We start from the raw sequence: 16,007 nt of genomic DNA on the forward strand, positions 1-16,007 counted from the left end.
GAGGACAGCCCAAATGTTTGGGCCCCTGCACCCAGAGGGGAGACCCAGAAGAAGCACCTGGCTCCTGGCTTTGACCTGGCCCAGTTCTGGCCGTTGTAGCCATTTAGGGAGTGAACCAGCAGATGGAAGACCTCTCTCTCTGTCTCTCCTTCTCTCTCTCTCTGTAACTCTGCCTTTCAAATAAATAAATCTTAAAAAAAAAAAACACCGTTCATTTCCATTGATCATTATCAGAGAAACCAATGACACTCCTATCATAAACATACACCTTACAAACATGTTATAAACAGACAATGACTAACATAAAACCAGGAATGAAAAACTAACTGATGACAAATGTGTGGGAAAAACTGAAGTACAATTTATGTAAGAAAAAAATAATTTACCTTCCAAGAGTTTTGGACATGATGTATTCATCTCTTAATTCCTTAGGATAAACTGACTGATCATCTACTGTCAGGTCAAAAAATACAAAAACTAAGGAACAAAAAGGCAGAAATGAATCTTTAATTCACTTAATAAAAAGAATAGTAAAGTTCAGTAATCATATGGAATATAAGACAAGTTAACATGTAACCCTACAGAAACTATAGGTATTTAGCTAGGTTAATGCATTTGGCAAAACCTCGAGTCTTCAGCCTTCAGTGGGCATACACAGCATTGCTCCCATAATAGTGCAGGAAACCTTTCACACACGGCTCTCCCTATTTCTTGACCTCAAAATATTAATCAATTGCACAAAGTACTCATGCAGATAATCACGCACAAAACCAAAAAGCAATTGACCTTAGCTTGGAAAAATGTTCTAGGAAAGTAAATATTCCAATAAAAATTAGAACATAAGTCACCACACTAGTATTATTATCTTCTCTCAGTCATTTATTCCTTTTCTATACCTGTTTCTTTTTCAATAGCACAAACCACCTTGAACCTCATTATAAAGTTCAATAAATAGCACTTTCTAAGCAAATCCCATTTATTTCTCAATTATTCAGGATGTATCTCAAAAACAAAAACAAACCACACACATGAAGCAACAAACTACTTATTTCAAAATTTAACCATCCACATAGGCCAAGGCCACTTATCAAAACAATCACTTATCAAACATTTCAATTCTACAAAATCATCAAGGGTAAATCAGAAAGTGCCTAAAAATGTTGAAAGAGTGAAATTGTTAAGGCCCTTGAGTTTCTCAGGTTTCAGGTGACAGAATTTGACCTCCCTAGAGAAACTTAAAAATCCAGGCTTTGGCACAATCTGAACCCTCTAAAGTACATTTGATTCTGGGCTGGGATGCATGAGGCACAAACTTGCCTGAGGAGGGACTTGGATCTGGCTACCCAGCCACAACGGGGCCTCTGATTGTGGCTGTCTATGAATCTGTGTGCTCAGTGGCAACTTGAGAATCTGGGAATTTGAGGGACTCTGGGGATGTTTTCTCCCAAATGCCAAGGTCCATCTCAAGGGCTACAAAGTCAGTTTGCCCACACAAGCTAAGAAAGTAAGGTAAGCCGGCGCGGTGGCTCACTAGGCTAAACCTCCGCCTAGCGACACCGGCACACCGGGTTCTAGTCCCGGTCAGGGCACCGGATTCTGTCCCGGTTGCCCCTCTTCCAGGCCAGCTCTCTGCTGTGGCCAGGGAGTGCAGTGGAGGATGGCCCAGGTGCTTGGGCCCTGCACCCCATGGGAGACCAGGAGAAGCACCTGGCTCCTGCCTTCGGATCAACGCGGTGTGTCGGCCGCAGCCCGCCGGCTGCGGTGGCCATTGGAGGGTGAACCAACGGCAAAGGAAGACCTTTCTCTCTGTCTCTCTCTCTCTCTCACTGTCCACTCTGTTAAAAAAAAAAAAAAAAAAAAAAAAAAAAAAAAAAAGAAAGAAAGTAAGGTAAAAGAGTCGGGCTGGGTTGAGTTGAAGACAGTGAGGAGGGTTCAGCACACAATGCAACAGGTTAAGCAGCTACCTGCAAAGCTGGCATCCCACATGAGTGCAGGTTTGAATCCTGCCTGCTCCACTTCCAATCTAGCTCCCTGCTAACATGCCAGGGAAAGCAGCAGAAGACAGCCTAAGAACTTGGGTTCCTGCCACCCACTTGAGAGACCCAGGTGGCTTTAGCCTGGCTTTAGCCTGGCCCAACTCCTGCTACTGCAGCCATTTGGGGGGGTGATTCAGCCCATCTAAAGCAGAGGTGATGATGTTATTTAAAGAAAAGACAATGAGGAGACATAGGAACCTGAATGGGGAAACACATCTCCTGTTTAAAAGAGGCAGCATCTAGGCCAGTGCCACGGCTCACTAGGCTAATCCTCCGCCTAGCGGCGCCGGCACACCAGGTTCTAGTCCCAGTTGGGGCACCGGATTCTGTCCCGGTTGCCCCTCTTCCAGGCCAGCTCTCTGCTGTGGCCTGAGAGTGCAGTGGAGGATGGCCCAAGTCCTTGGGCTCTGCACCCCATGGGAGACCAGGATAAGTACCTGGCTCCTGCCATCGGATCAGCCGAGTGCGCCAGCCGCGGCGGCCATGGAGGGTGAACCAACGGCAAAGGAAGATCTTTCTCTCTTTCTCGCTCTCTCACTGTCCACTCTGCCTGTCAAAAAATAAATAAATAAATAAATAAAATAAAATAAAAGAGGCAGCATCTATCCACTCAGTGCCTGCAGAGCCCCAAGTAGATCTGTAGGCTCACTGGGCCAAATTTCCAACTTCTCAAAGAAATCTGGATTGTCATGGTAAAATTATAAATACCAGGGGCAGAATTACAAGTTAAACTGCCACTTGGCACGCCCACATCCCATATCGAAGTGCCTAGTTTGAGACCTGGCTACTCCCCACTTCCAGTCCAGCTTCTTGCCAAGGCACCTGAGGGGCAAGAGATGATGTTCCAAGTAATATGGGCCCCACCACCCACGTGGGAGACCGGGATGGAATTCCCAGCTCCTGATTTTGGCCTAGCCCCGCCCTGCATTTGGAGAATGAGCCAGTAAATGCGGAAGATCTGTCTCTCCCTGGCTCTGAGTCACTCTGGCTTTCAAATAAATAAGTACATCTTTTTTAAAGTTATAATTTCAAATAAATAACTAAATATATTTTAATTATAAATATCGGGGGCCAGCGCTGTGGTATAGTGGGCTGAGCCTCTGCCTGCAGTGCTAGGATCCCATATGGGCGCTGGTTCTAGTCCCAGCTGCTCCTCTTCTGATCCAGCTCTCTGCTATGGCCTGGGAAAGCAGTGGACGATGGCCCAAGCACTTGGGCCCCTGCACCTGCATGGGAGACCCAGAAGTTTCTGGCTCCTGCTTTGGATGGGCCCAGCTCTGGCCATTCTGACCATTTGGGGAGTGAACCAGTGGATGGAAGACCTTTCTCTCCATCTCTACCTCTGTGACTTTACCTCTCAAATAAATAAATAAAATCTTTTTAAAAATTATAAATATCCAGTGAGTGCCTAAAACCATCCATAGGCCAAAGTTAGTCCTCAGACTATCAGTCAGGTCTATCTTTGTTCAAAAGAGAAATGATCAAGATATCTAATGCACAACAAGAAGACTGCAGTAAAGTTAAAAATGTGCTGTATTCTTGAAAATTGCTAAGAGTAAATTTTAAATCTTACCACAGAAGATTATATTTATGAGAGTTAATAAACAAGTTGACTTGAATGAACCGTTTCCATAAGGTAGGAGAGTCCATATTCCAAAATATATTGTACACAATAAATATATATATATTTCTTATCAAGTAGAATTAATAATTTTTTACAGAGAAAAGAAAAGGTGGCCTTTAGGAAAACCCAAGTCATCTCCTACACCAAGTACCACTCACAATAAGACCCTTTGCAACTGCCTACCATTGTCAGACAGAACGCAGTCAGAAATAGGGAAAACGAAGTCAAAAAACCTGCTTCAGGCTGCCCAGCACCGCCACATTCCCAACTGCCAGTCTAAAGACTCACTTCAAGGAAGCACTACCTGGGCATGCTTGTTTAATCCCTTAAACTCCAGATTAGAATCTATACGAATGCTTGTGCAAAGCTGCTTGGTTTTTTTTGTTGTTGTTTTTTAATTTGAGAGGCAGAAAGAGACAGAGCTCCCACTCACCTGTGACTACTGTGGCTGGGCTGAGGCCAAAATCAGGAACCAGGAATTCACTCCAGGTTTCCTAGGTGGATGGCAGGAGTCCAATTCCTTGAGCTATCATTGCGGACTCCTAGAGTCCGCATTAGCAGGACGCTGGAGTCAGAAGCTGACCCAGGACTCTAACCCAGCTTTCCAATGCAGGACACAAGCATTTCACCCACAGCTGCACCTCTTTTTCAGTGTCACTTACATAAACACATGCCTCTGAGTCCTTCAACTCTCAGATCTGAGAAGCTGTGATTTGTTATTTATAGAAACAAGGGGCCAGTGCTGCAGCATAGCAAGTAAAGCAGCCGCCTGCAGCGCCAGCTTCCCATATAGGCACTGGTTTGACTGCCAGCTGCCTCCACTTCTGAGCCAGTTCCCTGCTAATGGCCTGGGACAGCAGTGGAAGATGGCCCAATTACTTGGGCCCCTGCACCCACTTGGGAGACCAGAAAGAGGCTCCTGGCTCCTGGCTTCGGATCAGAACAGCTCTGGCCATTGTTTGGAGAGTGAACCAGCAGATGGAAGATCCCTCTAACTCTGCCTTTCAAATAAATAAATCTTAAAAAAAAGAAAGAAATAAACAAAAGCACTCTTCTCATCCAATGATTAGAATCACTGTCAGCTACTTTTAACTCTACATTTTTTTTTTTTTTTTTTTTGACAGTTTGACAGTGAGAGAGAAAGAGACAGAGAGAAAGGTCTTCCTTCCGATGGTTCACCACCAACTGGCTGCTATGGCCGGAGCTACGCTGATCCGAAGCCAGGAGCCAGGTGCTTCCTCCTGGTCTCCCATGAGGGTACAGGGCCCATCCTCCACTGCCTTCCCAGGCCACAGCAAAGAGCTGGACAGGAAGAGGGGCAACCGGGACAGAATCCGGCGCCCATATGGGATGCCGGCACCGCAGGTGGAGGATTAACCAAGTGAGCCACGGCACTGGTGCCCCTCTACAGGTTGTTGTTTTTTATCATTTATTCTTTCTAAACTTAACCCCAAATGACAATTGCTCATTTTTCAAAATTATTTATTCATTCATTCATTCATTCATTCATTTCAAAGGCAGAATGACAGAGAGAGAATCATCTGTTGATTTACTCCCCAAATGGCCACAACAGCTAAGGATGGGCCAGGCCAAAGTCAGGGGCCAGGAACTCCATCTGGTCTCCTATATGGGTGGCAGGGGTCCAAGTACTTGAATCATTATCTGCTGCTTCCCAGGCAGGGAAGCAGAGAGCTGGACTGGAAGTGGAGCAGCCAGGACTCAACCCCGCACTCCAGTATGGGATACAGGTATCCCAAGTGGCAGCTTACGATGCTGCACCACAATACCCACGCTGGACCGTTCCTTTCAGATGTGACGCTCGTGAAGCTGTAGGAGTGATGCTTATGAAATGCTAGCTGAGAATGTCACAGTCTTCACTTGCAAAGGGTGGCCATCTGGTATTTAAGATGGAAGCACTAAACTGAAACTCTTATGAAGATACTCATAGCCTGGCATACAACAGGAGCTCAATACATGTATGCAGAAACGAATGAATGGAAGGGATGAAGACAGAGGAGCATGAGGGAAGAAGGAGGGAGGCAGGATGAACCAACATCCTAAAGTAACTCACAGAAACCTCAGACCGAAATGTTGTAAACTGAATCAATGACCTAAAACTTACTATATATAATTCAATTGATAGCATATGGCTTTAAATAAGATCAATCAACCCAATTAGCCCTAAGAAAAAATTTGTCTGGAAAGAACTTCTTCATAATTTAAAAATGCAATTTGGACAGCTATAAGGAGTCTCAAAGGCCAACTTGCTTAATCTCACTCACTTAAACCATAACCTGTGAGGACACAATATCAATTTTCCTTTTCCATGGAGGGGGGAATCCACTAACAGTTAAGAAAATACTATTACCTTTATTTCTACACAGTGAAAGTGCAATTTCTGAATTGTTATTCAAAGGACGGCGTTTTCCTTTCCCTACGAGCTCTGTGTTTACAAAGGTTCCGTTCCCACTGTGATCTTCTATGTATGCGATGTAAGAGTTTTTAGGCCCCATTTCCTAAGAGAGAACATTTGATTTCAAAGCGTTAGCAGTGGGGATTTACAGCAGGCTGATATCTAAGAGCTATGAAGAGGACATCAGCGCTCCCAACCACGCAGTTTATCTGTCACCTACCCTGAAAAGCCGAAAGTGTTTCTTGCTGTATGTCCGGTATTTGTCCGTTTTTTTCAGCAGTGGTTCATCAAAGCAATAGTCACAGCTTCTGTCCCTGCCAAACCAGTAGCTGTCGTTAACACACTCTGTAATATAAAAGCACACACCAAGGGCTGTTGAATTTTACGTATCAAGAACCCATAAAAATTTCTCATGAAATCTACCTGTAGGAAAACAGCCTAAGAAGGCAACCAAAATGATAATTTGTATATCGAGATTTTATAAGAATGGACAGAATAGTAGCTTCAGTATAAAACTATACAGGTTTTTGTATAGTTGATAAGATTCTTTGTAGAGAAAATACTTTTTTTTTTTGTTAAAGATTTATTTTTTTGAAAGTCAGAGGCAGAAACAGAGAGAGGTCTTCCATCCATTGGTTCACTCCCTAGATGGCCTTGATGGATGGAGCTGTGCCAATCCAAAACCAGGAGCCAGGAGCTTTTTCTAGGTCTTCCACATGGGTGTAGAGGCCCAAGGACTTGGGCCATCTACTAATTCCCAGGCCATAGCAGAGAGTTGGATAAGAAGAAGAGCAGCCGGGACTCAAACTGGTGCCTGTACGGGATGCCGGTGCTGCAGGAGGCAGCTTTTTTTTTTTTTTTTTTTTTTGACAGGCAGAGTGTAGTGAGAGAGAGACGGAGAGAAAGGTCCTCCTTTTTGCCGTTGGTTCACCCTCCAATGGCCGCCACGGCAGGCACGCTGCAACCAGCACATTGCGCTGATTCGAAGCCAAGAGCCAGGTGCCTCCCCGGGTCTCCCATGAGGGTGCAGGGCCCAAAGACCTGGGCCATCCTCCACTGCACTCCCTGGCCACAGCAGAGAGCTGGCCTGGAAGAGGGGCAACCGGGACAGAATCCGGCACCCCGACCAGGACCAGAACACGGGGTGCTGGCACCGCAAGGCGGAGGATTAGCCTATTGAGCCACGGCACCGGCCAGGAGGCAGCTTTACCCCCTATGCCACAGCACTGGCCCAGAGAAATTACATTTTAAAAAATATAGGTTGTTGGCCGGCGCTGCAGCTCAATAGGCTAATCCCCCACCTTGCGGCACCGGCACACCAGGTTCTAGTCCCAGTTGGGGCGCCGGATTCTGTCCCGGTTGCTCCTCTTCCAGGCCAGCTCTCTGCTGTGGCCAGGGAGTGCAGTGGAGGATGGCCCAAGTGCTTGGGCCCTGCACCCCATGGGAGACCAGGATAAGTACCTGGCTCCTGCTATCGGATCAGCGCGGTGCGCCGGCCAGAGCACACCGGCCGCGGCAGCCATTGGAGGGTGAACCAACGGCAAAGCAAGACCTTTCTCTCTGTCTCTCTCTCTCACTGTCCACTCTGCCTGTCAAAAAAAAAAAAAAAAAATATATATATATATATATATATATATATATATAGGTTGTAGGCCGGCGTCGTGGCTCAATAGGCTAATCCTCCACCTTGCTGCGCTGGCACACCGGGTTCTAGTCCCAGTTGCCCCTCTTCCAGGCCAGCTCCCTGCCATGGCCCGGGAGTGCAGTGGAGGATGGCCCAAGTCCTTGGGCCCTGCACCCCATGGGAGACCAGGAGAAGCACCTGGCTCCTGCCATTGGATCAGCGCGGTGCACCTGCCATGGTGGCCATTGGAGGGTGAACCAACGGCAAAAAAAGGAAGACCTTTCTCTCTTTCTCTCTCTCTCTCACTGTCCACTCTGCCTGTCAAAAAAAAAAAAAAAAATATATATATATATATATATATAGTTTGTAGCCTGAGAGGCTACTAAATATAGTTACATTTTTAAAGCTTCTAATGTTGAATGTTCCCAAAAATTTATTTTTTTTAATTTTGTGATTTATGTATGCAAGCAAAGCAAACTTGTAGGAATTTGTAGCAATAGTAAACTTTGTGGGTTTTTTTTGTTTTTTTGTTTTGTTTTGTTTTGTTTTTTGATAGGCAGAGTGGATAGTGAGAGAGACAGAGAAAGGTCTTCCTTTTGCCATTGGTTCACCCTCCAATGGCCGCCTCGGATGGCGTGCTGCAGCCAGTGCACCGCACTGATCTGAAGGCAGGAGCCAGGTGCTTCTCCTGGTCTCCCATGGGGTGCAGGGCCCAAGCACTTGGGCCATCCTCCACTGCACTCCCTGGCCACAGCAGAGTTGGCCTGGAAGGGGGGCAACCGGGAAAGAATCCAGCACCCCGACGGGACTAGAACCCGGTGTGCCAGTGCCGCTAGGTAGAGGATTAGCCTATTGATTCGCGGCGCCAGCCAACTTTTTTTTTTATTTGTAATAAAATTATGTATGTTTTTTTAAAAAAATGAGCAGGCATTTGACCCAGCAGGTTAAGTGGGTTTCCTAGTCCTGCCTCTGCTTCAGATTCAGCTTCCTACCAATGCTCCTGGGAGGGAACGGATGACGGCGCAAGTGCCTGGGCTGCTGCCACCCAAGTGAAAGACCTGGCCCAGCCCTTTTGTTGCCTGCACATGGGGAGTGAGCTTTTCACACAAATAAATGAAATGTTTTTAAAAGTATTTATTTATTTGAAAGGCAGAGTGACATACACACAGAGAGGGAGAAATAGAGATCTTCCATTTGCTGGTTCACTCCCCAAATGACCACAATGGCCAGAGCTGAGTGATCTGAAGCCAGGAGCGAGGAGCTTCTTCTGGGCTTCCCACATGGGTGCAGGGGTCTAAGGACTTGGACCATATTCTGCTGCTTTCCCAGGTGTCTTAGCAGGGAGCTGGATCAGAAGTAGAGTAGCCAGGACTAGATCTGGCATCTGTATGGGATGTTGGCACTGCAAGTGGCAGCTTTACCCACTATGCCACAGTGCCGGCCCCTAAATGAACCTTAAAAAAAAAAAAAGAGGGGCCGGCACTGTGGCATAACAGGTGGGGCTGTCATTCTATATGGACGTCGGTTCAAGTCCTAGCTGCTCCACTTCCGATCCAGCGCTCTGCTACGGCCTGGGAAAGCAGTAGAAGGTGGCCCAGGTCCTTGGGTCCCTGCACCCACATAGAAGACCCAGAAGAAGCTCCTGGCTCCTGGCTTCAGATCAGTGAAGCTCCTGCCATTCTGCCAACTGGGAAATGAACCAGCAGATCGAAGACCTCTCTCTCTGCCTCTCCTCTCTCTGTGTAACTCTGACTTTCAAATAAATATATATAAAAAAAATAAAGAAAGAAAGAAAAGAAACTTCCTACAAGGAAAAGCACAGCCCCAGTTTCATTTAAAATTCTACCAAACTACCGACCAATATCTATGATTACAGATGCAAAAATGCTCAACAAAATAGCAGCAAACTGAACCTAGAAATATACTTAAAATAAATTATAAATGACCAAGTGAATATTAACTCAGGAAAGTAATGTTGGTTTATCATCTGAAAATCAAAATAATAGGATAAAAGAAAAAACCCATAAGATCATCTCAATAAACAGAAAAAAAATCTGACAAGTCCAACACACCCTAACATCCAGTTCTCTGCTACAGCCTGGGAAAGCAGTAGAAGATGGCCCAAGTCCCCAGGACCTGGAAGAAGCTCCTGGCTCCTGGCTTCACAATGGCCCAACTCTGGCCTTTGCAGCCATTTAGAGAGTGGAACAAGCAGGTGGAAGATTTCTCCCTTTCTCTCTCTCTCTCTCTCTTTCTCTGCCTCTGCCTCTCTGTAATTCTGCCTTTCAAATAAATAAATAAATTTTTTTTAAAAAATGGGTAAAAAAAGCTTCGAATGTTTACTTCTAAATTTAAAGTTGTATCTTTGTAATGTTGCTACACTGTTTCCCAGTATTTTTTTTACTGTTTTTTAAAGTCATCAAAGTTGGAATATGGAATAAAGAGAAGAGTGGTGAGTGACAAGGCACAACAAAGTACACTGGTCATGTTTCTTTACACTGTTTTCTATTCCACTAATGTCAAATTCAAATCTTTTATATATGAAGAAGCCATGAAGTGTAAGAGAATAAAAATGTTATTTCAAACATACCACAAAGATTTACAATTAGAAACAGGAGACATCAGAGAGAATTTTTAGATTGCAAAATTGGCTATTTTGAGACAAAACAAGTAGGTTATCAACAAGCAGCCTTCTCCATTCTGAACAGCGTCGAGGTTCTGAAGCCTGCAGCAAACCACAGCAGGGGCTAACTGACAAAGCTTCTGTACTGGATGATAATGTTTGCAAATTTGCATGCATCTGTATTTTTTAAAAGCATTTCTTTATTTACTTGGAAGAAATTATGGGATATGTACACTATGGAATACTACACAGCAGTAAAAAAAAAAAAAAAAGAAATCTGATCATTTACAACAAAATGGATGAATCTGGAAAACATGATTAGTGAATTAAGCTAGTCCTAAAGGGACAAATACCATGTTCTCCCTGTCCCATGATAACAGAGCACCTAAAAGACAATCTGTAGAAGTGAAATTGACAGTTTGAAAAGCAATGACTTGAACAGCCCTTGTCTTGACTGTTGAGGAAGTTTCTTTTTTTTTTTTTAATACTATTTGTTGCACTCTTTACTTAACATAGAGTTAAACATGATGTGTATAAAGTCAATTGAAAATAGATCTCAGGGGCTGGCGCTATGGCACAGTAGGTTAATCTTCCACCTGTGGCACCTGAATCCCATGTGGGCGCCAGTTCTAGTCCCAGCTGCTCCTCTTCGCATCCAGCTCTCTGCTATGACCTAGGAAAGCAGAAGCAGAAGATGGCCCAACTGCTTGGGCCCCTGCACCCATGTGGGAGAACCAGAAGAAGCTCCTGGCTCCTGGCTTCGGATTAGCTCAGCTCTGGCCCTTGTGGCCATTTGAAGAGTGAACCAGCAGATAGAAGACCTTTCTCTGTCTCTTCCTCTCACAGTCTATAACTCTGCCTCTCAAAATAAATAAATAAAATCTTAAAAGAAAAAAAAATATATCTCAGTAAAAATAAGAGTGGGAATAAGAGAGGGAGGAGGCAGAGGGGTTGGGAGTATTGGTGGGAGAGTGACAAGAATCACCATGCTCTTAAAGTAATAATTATAAAGTATATGAAGTTTGTAACTGTAAAGCTGTATAGTTCTGCATACATTCCTATGGATCTGCTTCTAAGGGTACAGTTTAAAAACTTGCCTTGGCATCCCAAATCCCCTTAAGCTGGGTGGTAAAAATACCATCTTAGGTGTTAAAGTGATCATATGGATAGGGTTAAGGGCCTGGTATCAATAATAAAATTAAAAAGGAGTGAATGTAGTCCATACTGCAGACTCATAAAATGATAATCACTTTAAATAGCACTTTGACTTCAGAATCAGCCCTTAAGGCATTCTGATCTGGCTGAAAAGCCCATGAAAGCATTTCAGGCATGGAAATGCCAAGACACTGAGGCAAAAAAATGTCCTACATGAAGGGTGGGTGAGACCCCAGTGGAAAGAAGTGGTCATCAAAGAAAGAGGTACTTTTCTCTGAAGGGAGGAGAGAACTTGCATTTTGCTTATGGTCTTGTCTAAATACTGATGGAGTTTGTGGATTCAAAAGGCTTCCATAGCCTAGGCAGCTCATGTCAAGAGCCTTGGGTGACCACTGACGTCATACATAAGAATGTTAATTGTTAAATTAACAAAAGTCACTGTGCAGGACCTCTGTCCTCAAAGAGTTGTAGTATAACTATGTCCAAGTACAAAAGATATATCATTCTTGGATGCTTCATTAAAGTTAATTAAGTTTCTAAAAAAAAAAAAAAGTGAAATTAACTTCAAGATGCAATGACTATTGCTCCTCTTCCAGTCCAGCTCTCTGCTGTGGCCTGGGTGGGCAGTGGAGGATGGCCCAAGTGCTTGGGCCCCTGCACTCGCATGGGAGCCAGGAAGAAGCACCTGGCTCCTGGCTTCGGATCGGCGCAGCTCCGTCCATTGCAGCCATCTGGGAAGTGAACCAACAGAAGGAAGACCTTTCTCTCTGTCTCTCTCTCTCACTGTCTGTAACTCTGCCTGTCAAATAAATAAATTAAAAATTAAAAAAAAAATATGCAGTGACTTTGAACACTTTTGAGCCCTTGTCTCAACTGTTAAGGAACAGGTTTTGTTTGTTTGTTTTGGTTTTTTTGAGTTTTTTTAACAAATTGTTGAACTGTTTACTTAGTATAGAGTCAGTCTTTTGTGTATAAAGTTAATCAAAAATGGATCTTAGTGGAGAATGAGACTGGGAATGGAAGAGGGAGAAGAAGGAGGGGTGGGAGTGTGGGTGGGTATGGTGGGAAGAATCACTATATTCCTAAAGTTGTACTTATGAAATGCATGAAGTCTGTATTCCTTAAATAAAAGGTTTCTTTGGGGTAAAAAATAAACAAAAAATATTTTTTAAAAAATTTACTCATTTATTTGGAAGGCAGAGTTGTAGAGAGAGGAGGAAAGGTAGAGAGTGAGCAATATTCCATCCACTGGTTCACTCCCCAAATGATGGCAACCAGGCTGAAATCAGGAGCCAAGAGCTTCATCCGGGGTCTTCCGTGTGGGTGGCAGGGATGCAAGCATGTGGGCCACCTTTCACTGCTCTCCCAGGCCATTAGCAGGGGGCTGGATCAGAAGTGGAGCAGCCAGGTCCTGAACCATCAACCATAAGGGACACCTGCGTTGCAGGCAGCAGCTAAACCTGCTACTGCCACACTATCATGCCAGCCATTGCATCTGCACTTTTTGAGGGAGAGAGTCCACATCTCTTCAGCTCATCAGAAGAAAAGCACATTGCCAAGGCCTCATTAACATCTGCTGACAGAATGAAGGGAATCCAAAGCAGGTCAAAGCCAGCGCACTGCCTAACACTGCCTCTTTGGCTTCACCTTTCATCATCACCTTCAAACCCCAGGCGTTCCAGGAGGGCCTGAAACTTTCGGCTACAACATTTTGCGATTGTTTTTCTGAGCAAAACATTATACTACACAACAAAAAGTCTTACCAAGGTTGGAGAATCCATCCTGAAGGGCCCACAGTCGAGCCCAAGGGGCAGGGACGGGCTCCTCGGGTTCTTGGTCCTCGGGAATAGAACAGAGCTCCTGAGTGGACACTGTCTCTAAGGAGCTCAGCGTCCCGGAGCTGGAATGAGACGACTGGCTGGAGGTGAGCAGCGTGCTGGTGGAGGAGCTCGACGTGCCCTGGGACTGAGAGGAGGAACCGTGGGTCTGAGACGAGAGGCCATGGGACTGGGACAAGCAGCCTTGGGACTGGGTGAAGCCACCTTGGAGCTGTGAACAGCCACCGCTGGCCTGAGACTGTGAGGAAGCACTGGTGTGGGACTGCTGGCCTTCCACGTCCTTCTCCCGAGACATCACCACCTCAAAAAGTAAGTGCCCAACAATAAGGTGAGTTTGAAAGAACAGGGGCAAACACTGTGGCACCACTTGGGATGCCTGCATCCATACCCCATATCAGAGTGCCCGGGATGCAGTCTCCCCTCCACTTCCACCCTGGAAGGCAGCAGATGATGGGTCAGCTTGGGTCTCTGCCAGATACACAGAGACCTGGATGGAGTCCTGCCTCCTGGTGTGGCCCAGCCCTGGCTGTTGTGGGCATTTGGGGAGTAAACCTGAGGCCAGAAGATTGATATTCTCTCTCGCTCTCTTTCATGCTTGCTCTCTCGCTCTGCCTTTCAAACAAATATATAAACTTTTAAAAAGTGTTCTTTAAAAAAAGAGACAAAATTCAAGAATGAAGTATGAGCATATTACAAAGGCAAAAAAAACGGCCGGCGCCGCAGCTCACTAGGCTAATCCTCCGCCTTGTGGCGCCGGCACACAGGGTTCTAGTCCCGGTCGGGGCGCCGGATTCTGTCCTGGTTGCCCCTCTTCCAGGCCAGCTCTCTGCTATGGCCATGGAGTGCAGTGGAGGATGGCCCAAGTGCTTGGGCCCTGCACCCCATGGGAGACCAGGAGAAGCACCTGGCTCCTGCCTTCGGATCAGCGTGGTGCACCGGCCGCAGCGCGCCAGCCGTGGCGGCCATTGGAGGGTGAACCAACGGCAAAAGGAAGACCTTTCTCTCTGTCTCTCTCTCTCACTATCCACTCTGCCTGTCAAACACACACACACACACACACACACACACACACACACACACACAAAGGCAAAAAAAAGAACGAACGAAAAAAAAAAAAATCCAGGGCCAAAACACTCTACCAAAATTAAAATCCTACCAGTCTAGACCTGTGCTTCTATGCTACCATTTTTCCCCAGGTCACTTTTTTGACTGTCATAAGACACAGAGAAGAAAAAATAAAGTTACTTGAAGGCAACAAGTGTAAACGCAAGGACACTGAGCTGGAGGGGGCACTCAGAGGCTTTTAGGCATCCAGTTTCTAAAAATTGGAAATGCGGGGGCTGGTGTTGTGGCTCAGTGGGCTATGCCACAGTTTACAACACTAGCATCTCCTGTTCAGTGCCAGCTGAAGTCCCAGCTGTTCCGCTCCTAATCCAGCTTCTTGCTGAAGAGCCTGGGAAGCCAGTGAAGATGGCTCAAGTGCTTGGGCCATTGCATCCCAAGAAGAGCCTCAGGTGGAGCTCCAGGCTCCTGGCTTCACACTGGCCCAGCTCTGGCTGTTGAGGGCTTTTGAGGAGTGAACTAGGGGTGGAAGATCTCTCTATCTGTCTCTCCTTTCTTCCCCCCTTGGTCACTCTGCCTTTCAAATAAACGTTTTTTAAAAAAACATGCATGTGAAATTTAATTATATTGATTGTATTAGTCCGTTTTAAGTTTCATTCCTAACTTTCAAGGGATTGGGCCAGGCCAAAGCCAGGAACCTGGAACTTCATCCCGATTATCCAAAAGAGTGGCAGAGGCTCAACTTAGTTGAGCCATCCCAGGCACATTAGCGGGGAGCTGGATGAGAAACAGTGCAGCCAGGACTTGAACCTGTGTTTCTCTCTGAGATGCCAGTGTCACAGGCAGCAACTTATCCCACCACACCATAACACTGGCCCCTCACATACATTTTTGAAAGGGAAAGATGAGGCATGGTCAGGTGGCTTGGGATAAAAGACAGGCAAAACAAACTTCACCACTTGGAAGGGGCCCTTTCACCAAAACCTTTCTCCCCCAGGCTTGCTCCTGGAGGGCAGGGATCCACGTCCCTGAGAGCTATCTAAATGCCAGGCTGCTTAAGGAGGCCAGACAACTCAGCGTAGCCCTTTGTGATGCTAAGTAACTTACAGCATCCTAAAGAGCCTTCCACTTAAAAGGCTCCCGCCCTTGCCTTAGAATTAACTTGAGGGGCAGTTAGTCAGTTACTTTCAACGCTGACCTAAGTAGATTTTAAGGCACAGTCTCTTTCCCAAGCATGAGGCCCACTACTTACTACAGGTTAGCAAACAACATCACTCTCACTGACTGTATTTGCACAGCTTTCAAGATTACCAAAGTCCAGGGGCTGGCGCCGTGGCTCACTTGGTAAATCCTCTGCCTGCGGCACCAGCATCCCATATGGGCGTCGGGTTCTAGTCCTAGTTGCTCCTCTTCCAGTCTAGCTCTCTGCTGTGGCCCGGGAGGGCAGTGGAGGATGGCCCAAGTGCTTGGGCCCTGCACCCGCATGGGAGACCAGGAGGAAGCACCTGGCTCCTGGCTTTGGATCAGCATAGCTCTGGCCATAGGCACCATTTAGGGGGTGAACCAACGGAAGGAAGACCTTTCTCTCTGTCTCTCTCACTAACTCTGTCAAATTAAAAAAAAAAAAAAATT

General features: G+C 45.9%; 1 protein-coding gene across 2 annotated transcripts in view; it reads right to left on the minus strand.

Moving 5' to 3' along the window:
• Window positions 1-16,007, minus strand: part of CHEK2 (checkpoint kinase 2) — a 48,967-nt gene that overhangs the window by 31,998 nt on the left and 962 nt on the right. For both annotated transcript variants that reach the window (XR_007911928.2, XM_051826647.2), the window contains exons 2-5: window positions 13,239-13,614; window positions 6,294-6,418; window positions 6,029-6,176; window positions 387-477 (exon numbers count right to left, since the gene is read on the minus strand). Coding sequence is in view for 1 of the 2 variants with exons in the window: in XM_051826647.2 (XP_051682607.1) it covers window positions 387-477; window positions 6,029-6,176; window positions 6,294-6,418; window positions 13,239-13,608 (734 nt within the window). In the remaining variant the exon portion in view is untranslated. The remainder of the gene's footprint in view (window positions 1-386; window positions 478-6,028; window positions 6,177-6,293; window positions 6,419-13,238; window positions 13,615-16,007) is intronic.

This window comes from Oryctolagus cuniculus, chromosome 21 (genome assembly GCF_964237555.1).
Source record: "Oryctolagus cuniculus chromosome 21, mOryCun1.1, whole genome shotgun sequence".
NCBI lineage: Eukaryota > Metazoa > Chordata > Mammalia > Lagomorpha > Leporidae > Oryctolagus > Oryctolagus cuniculus.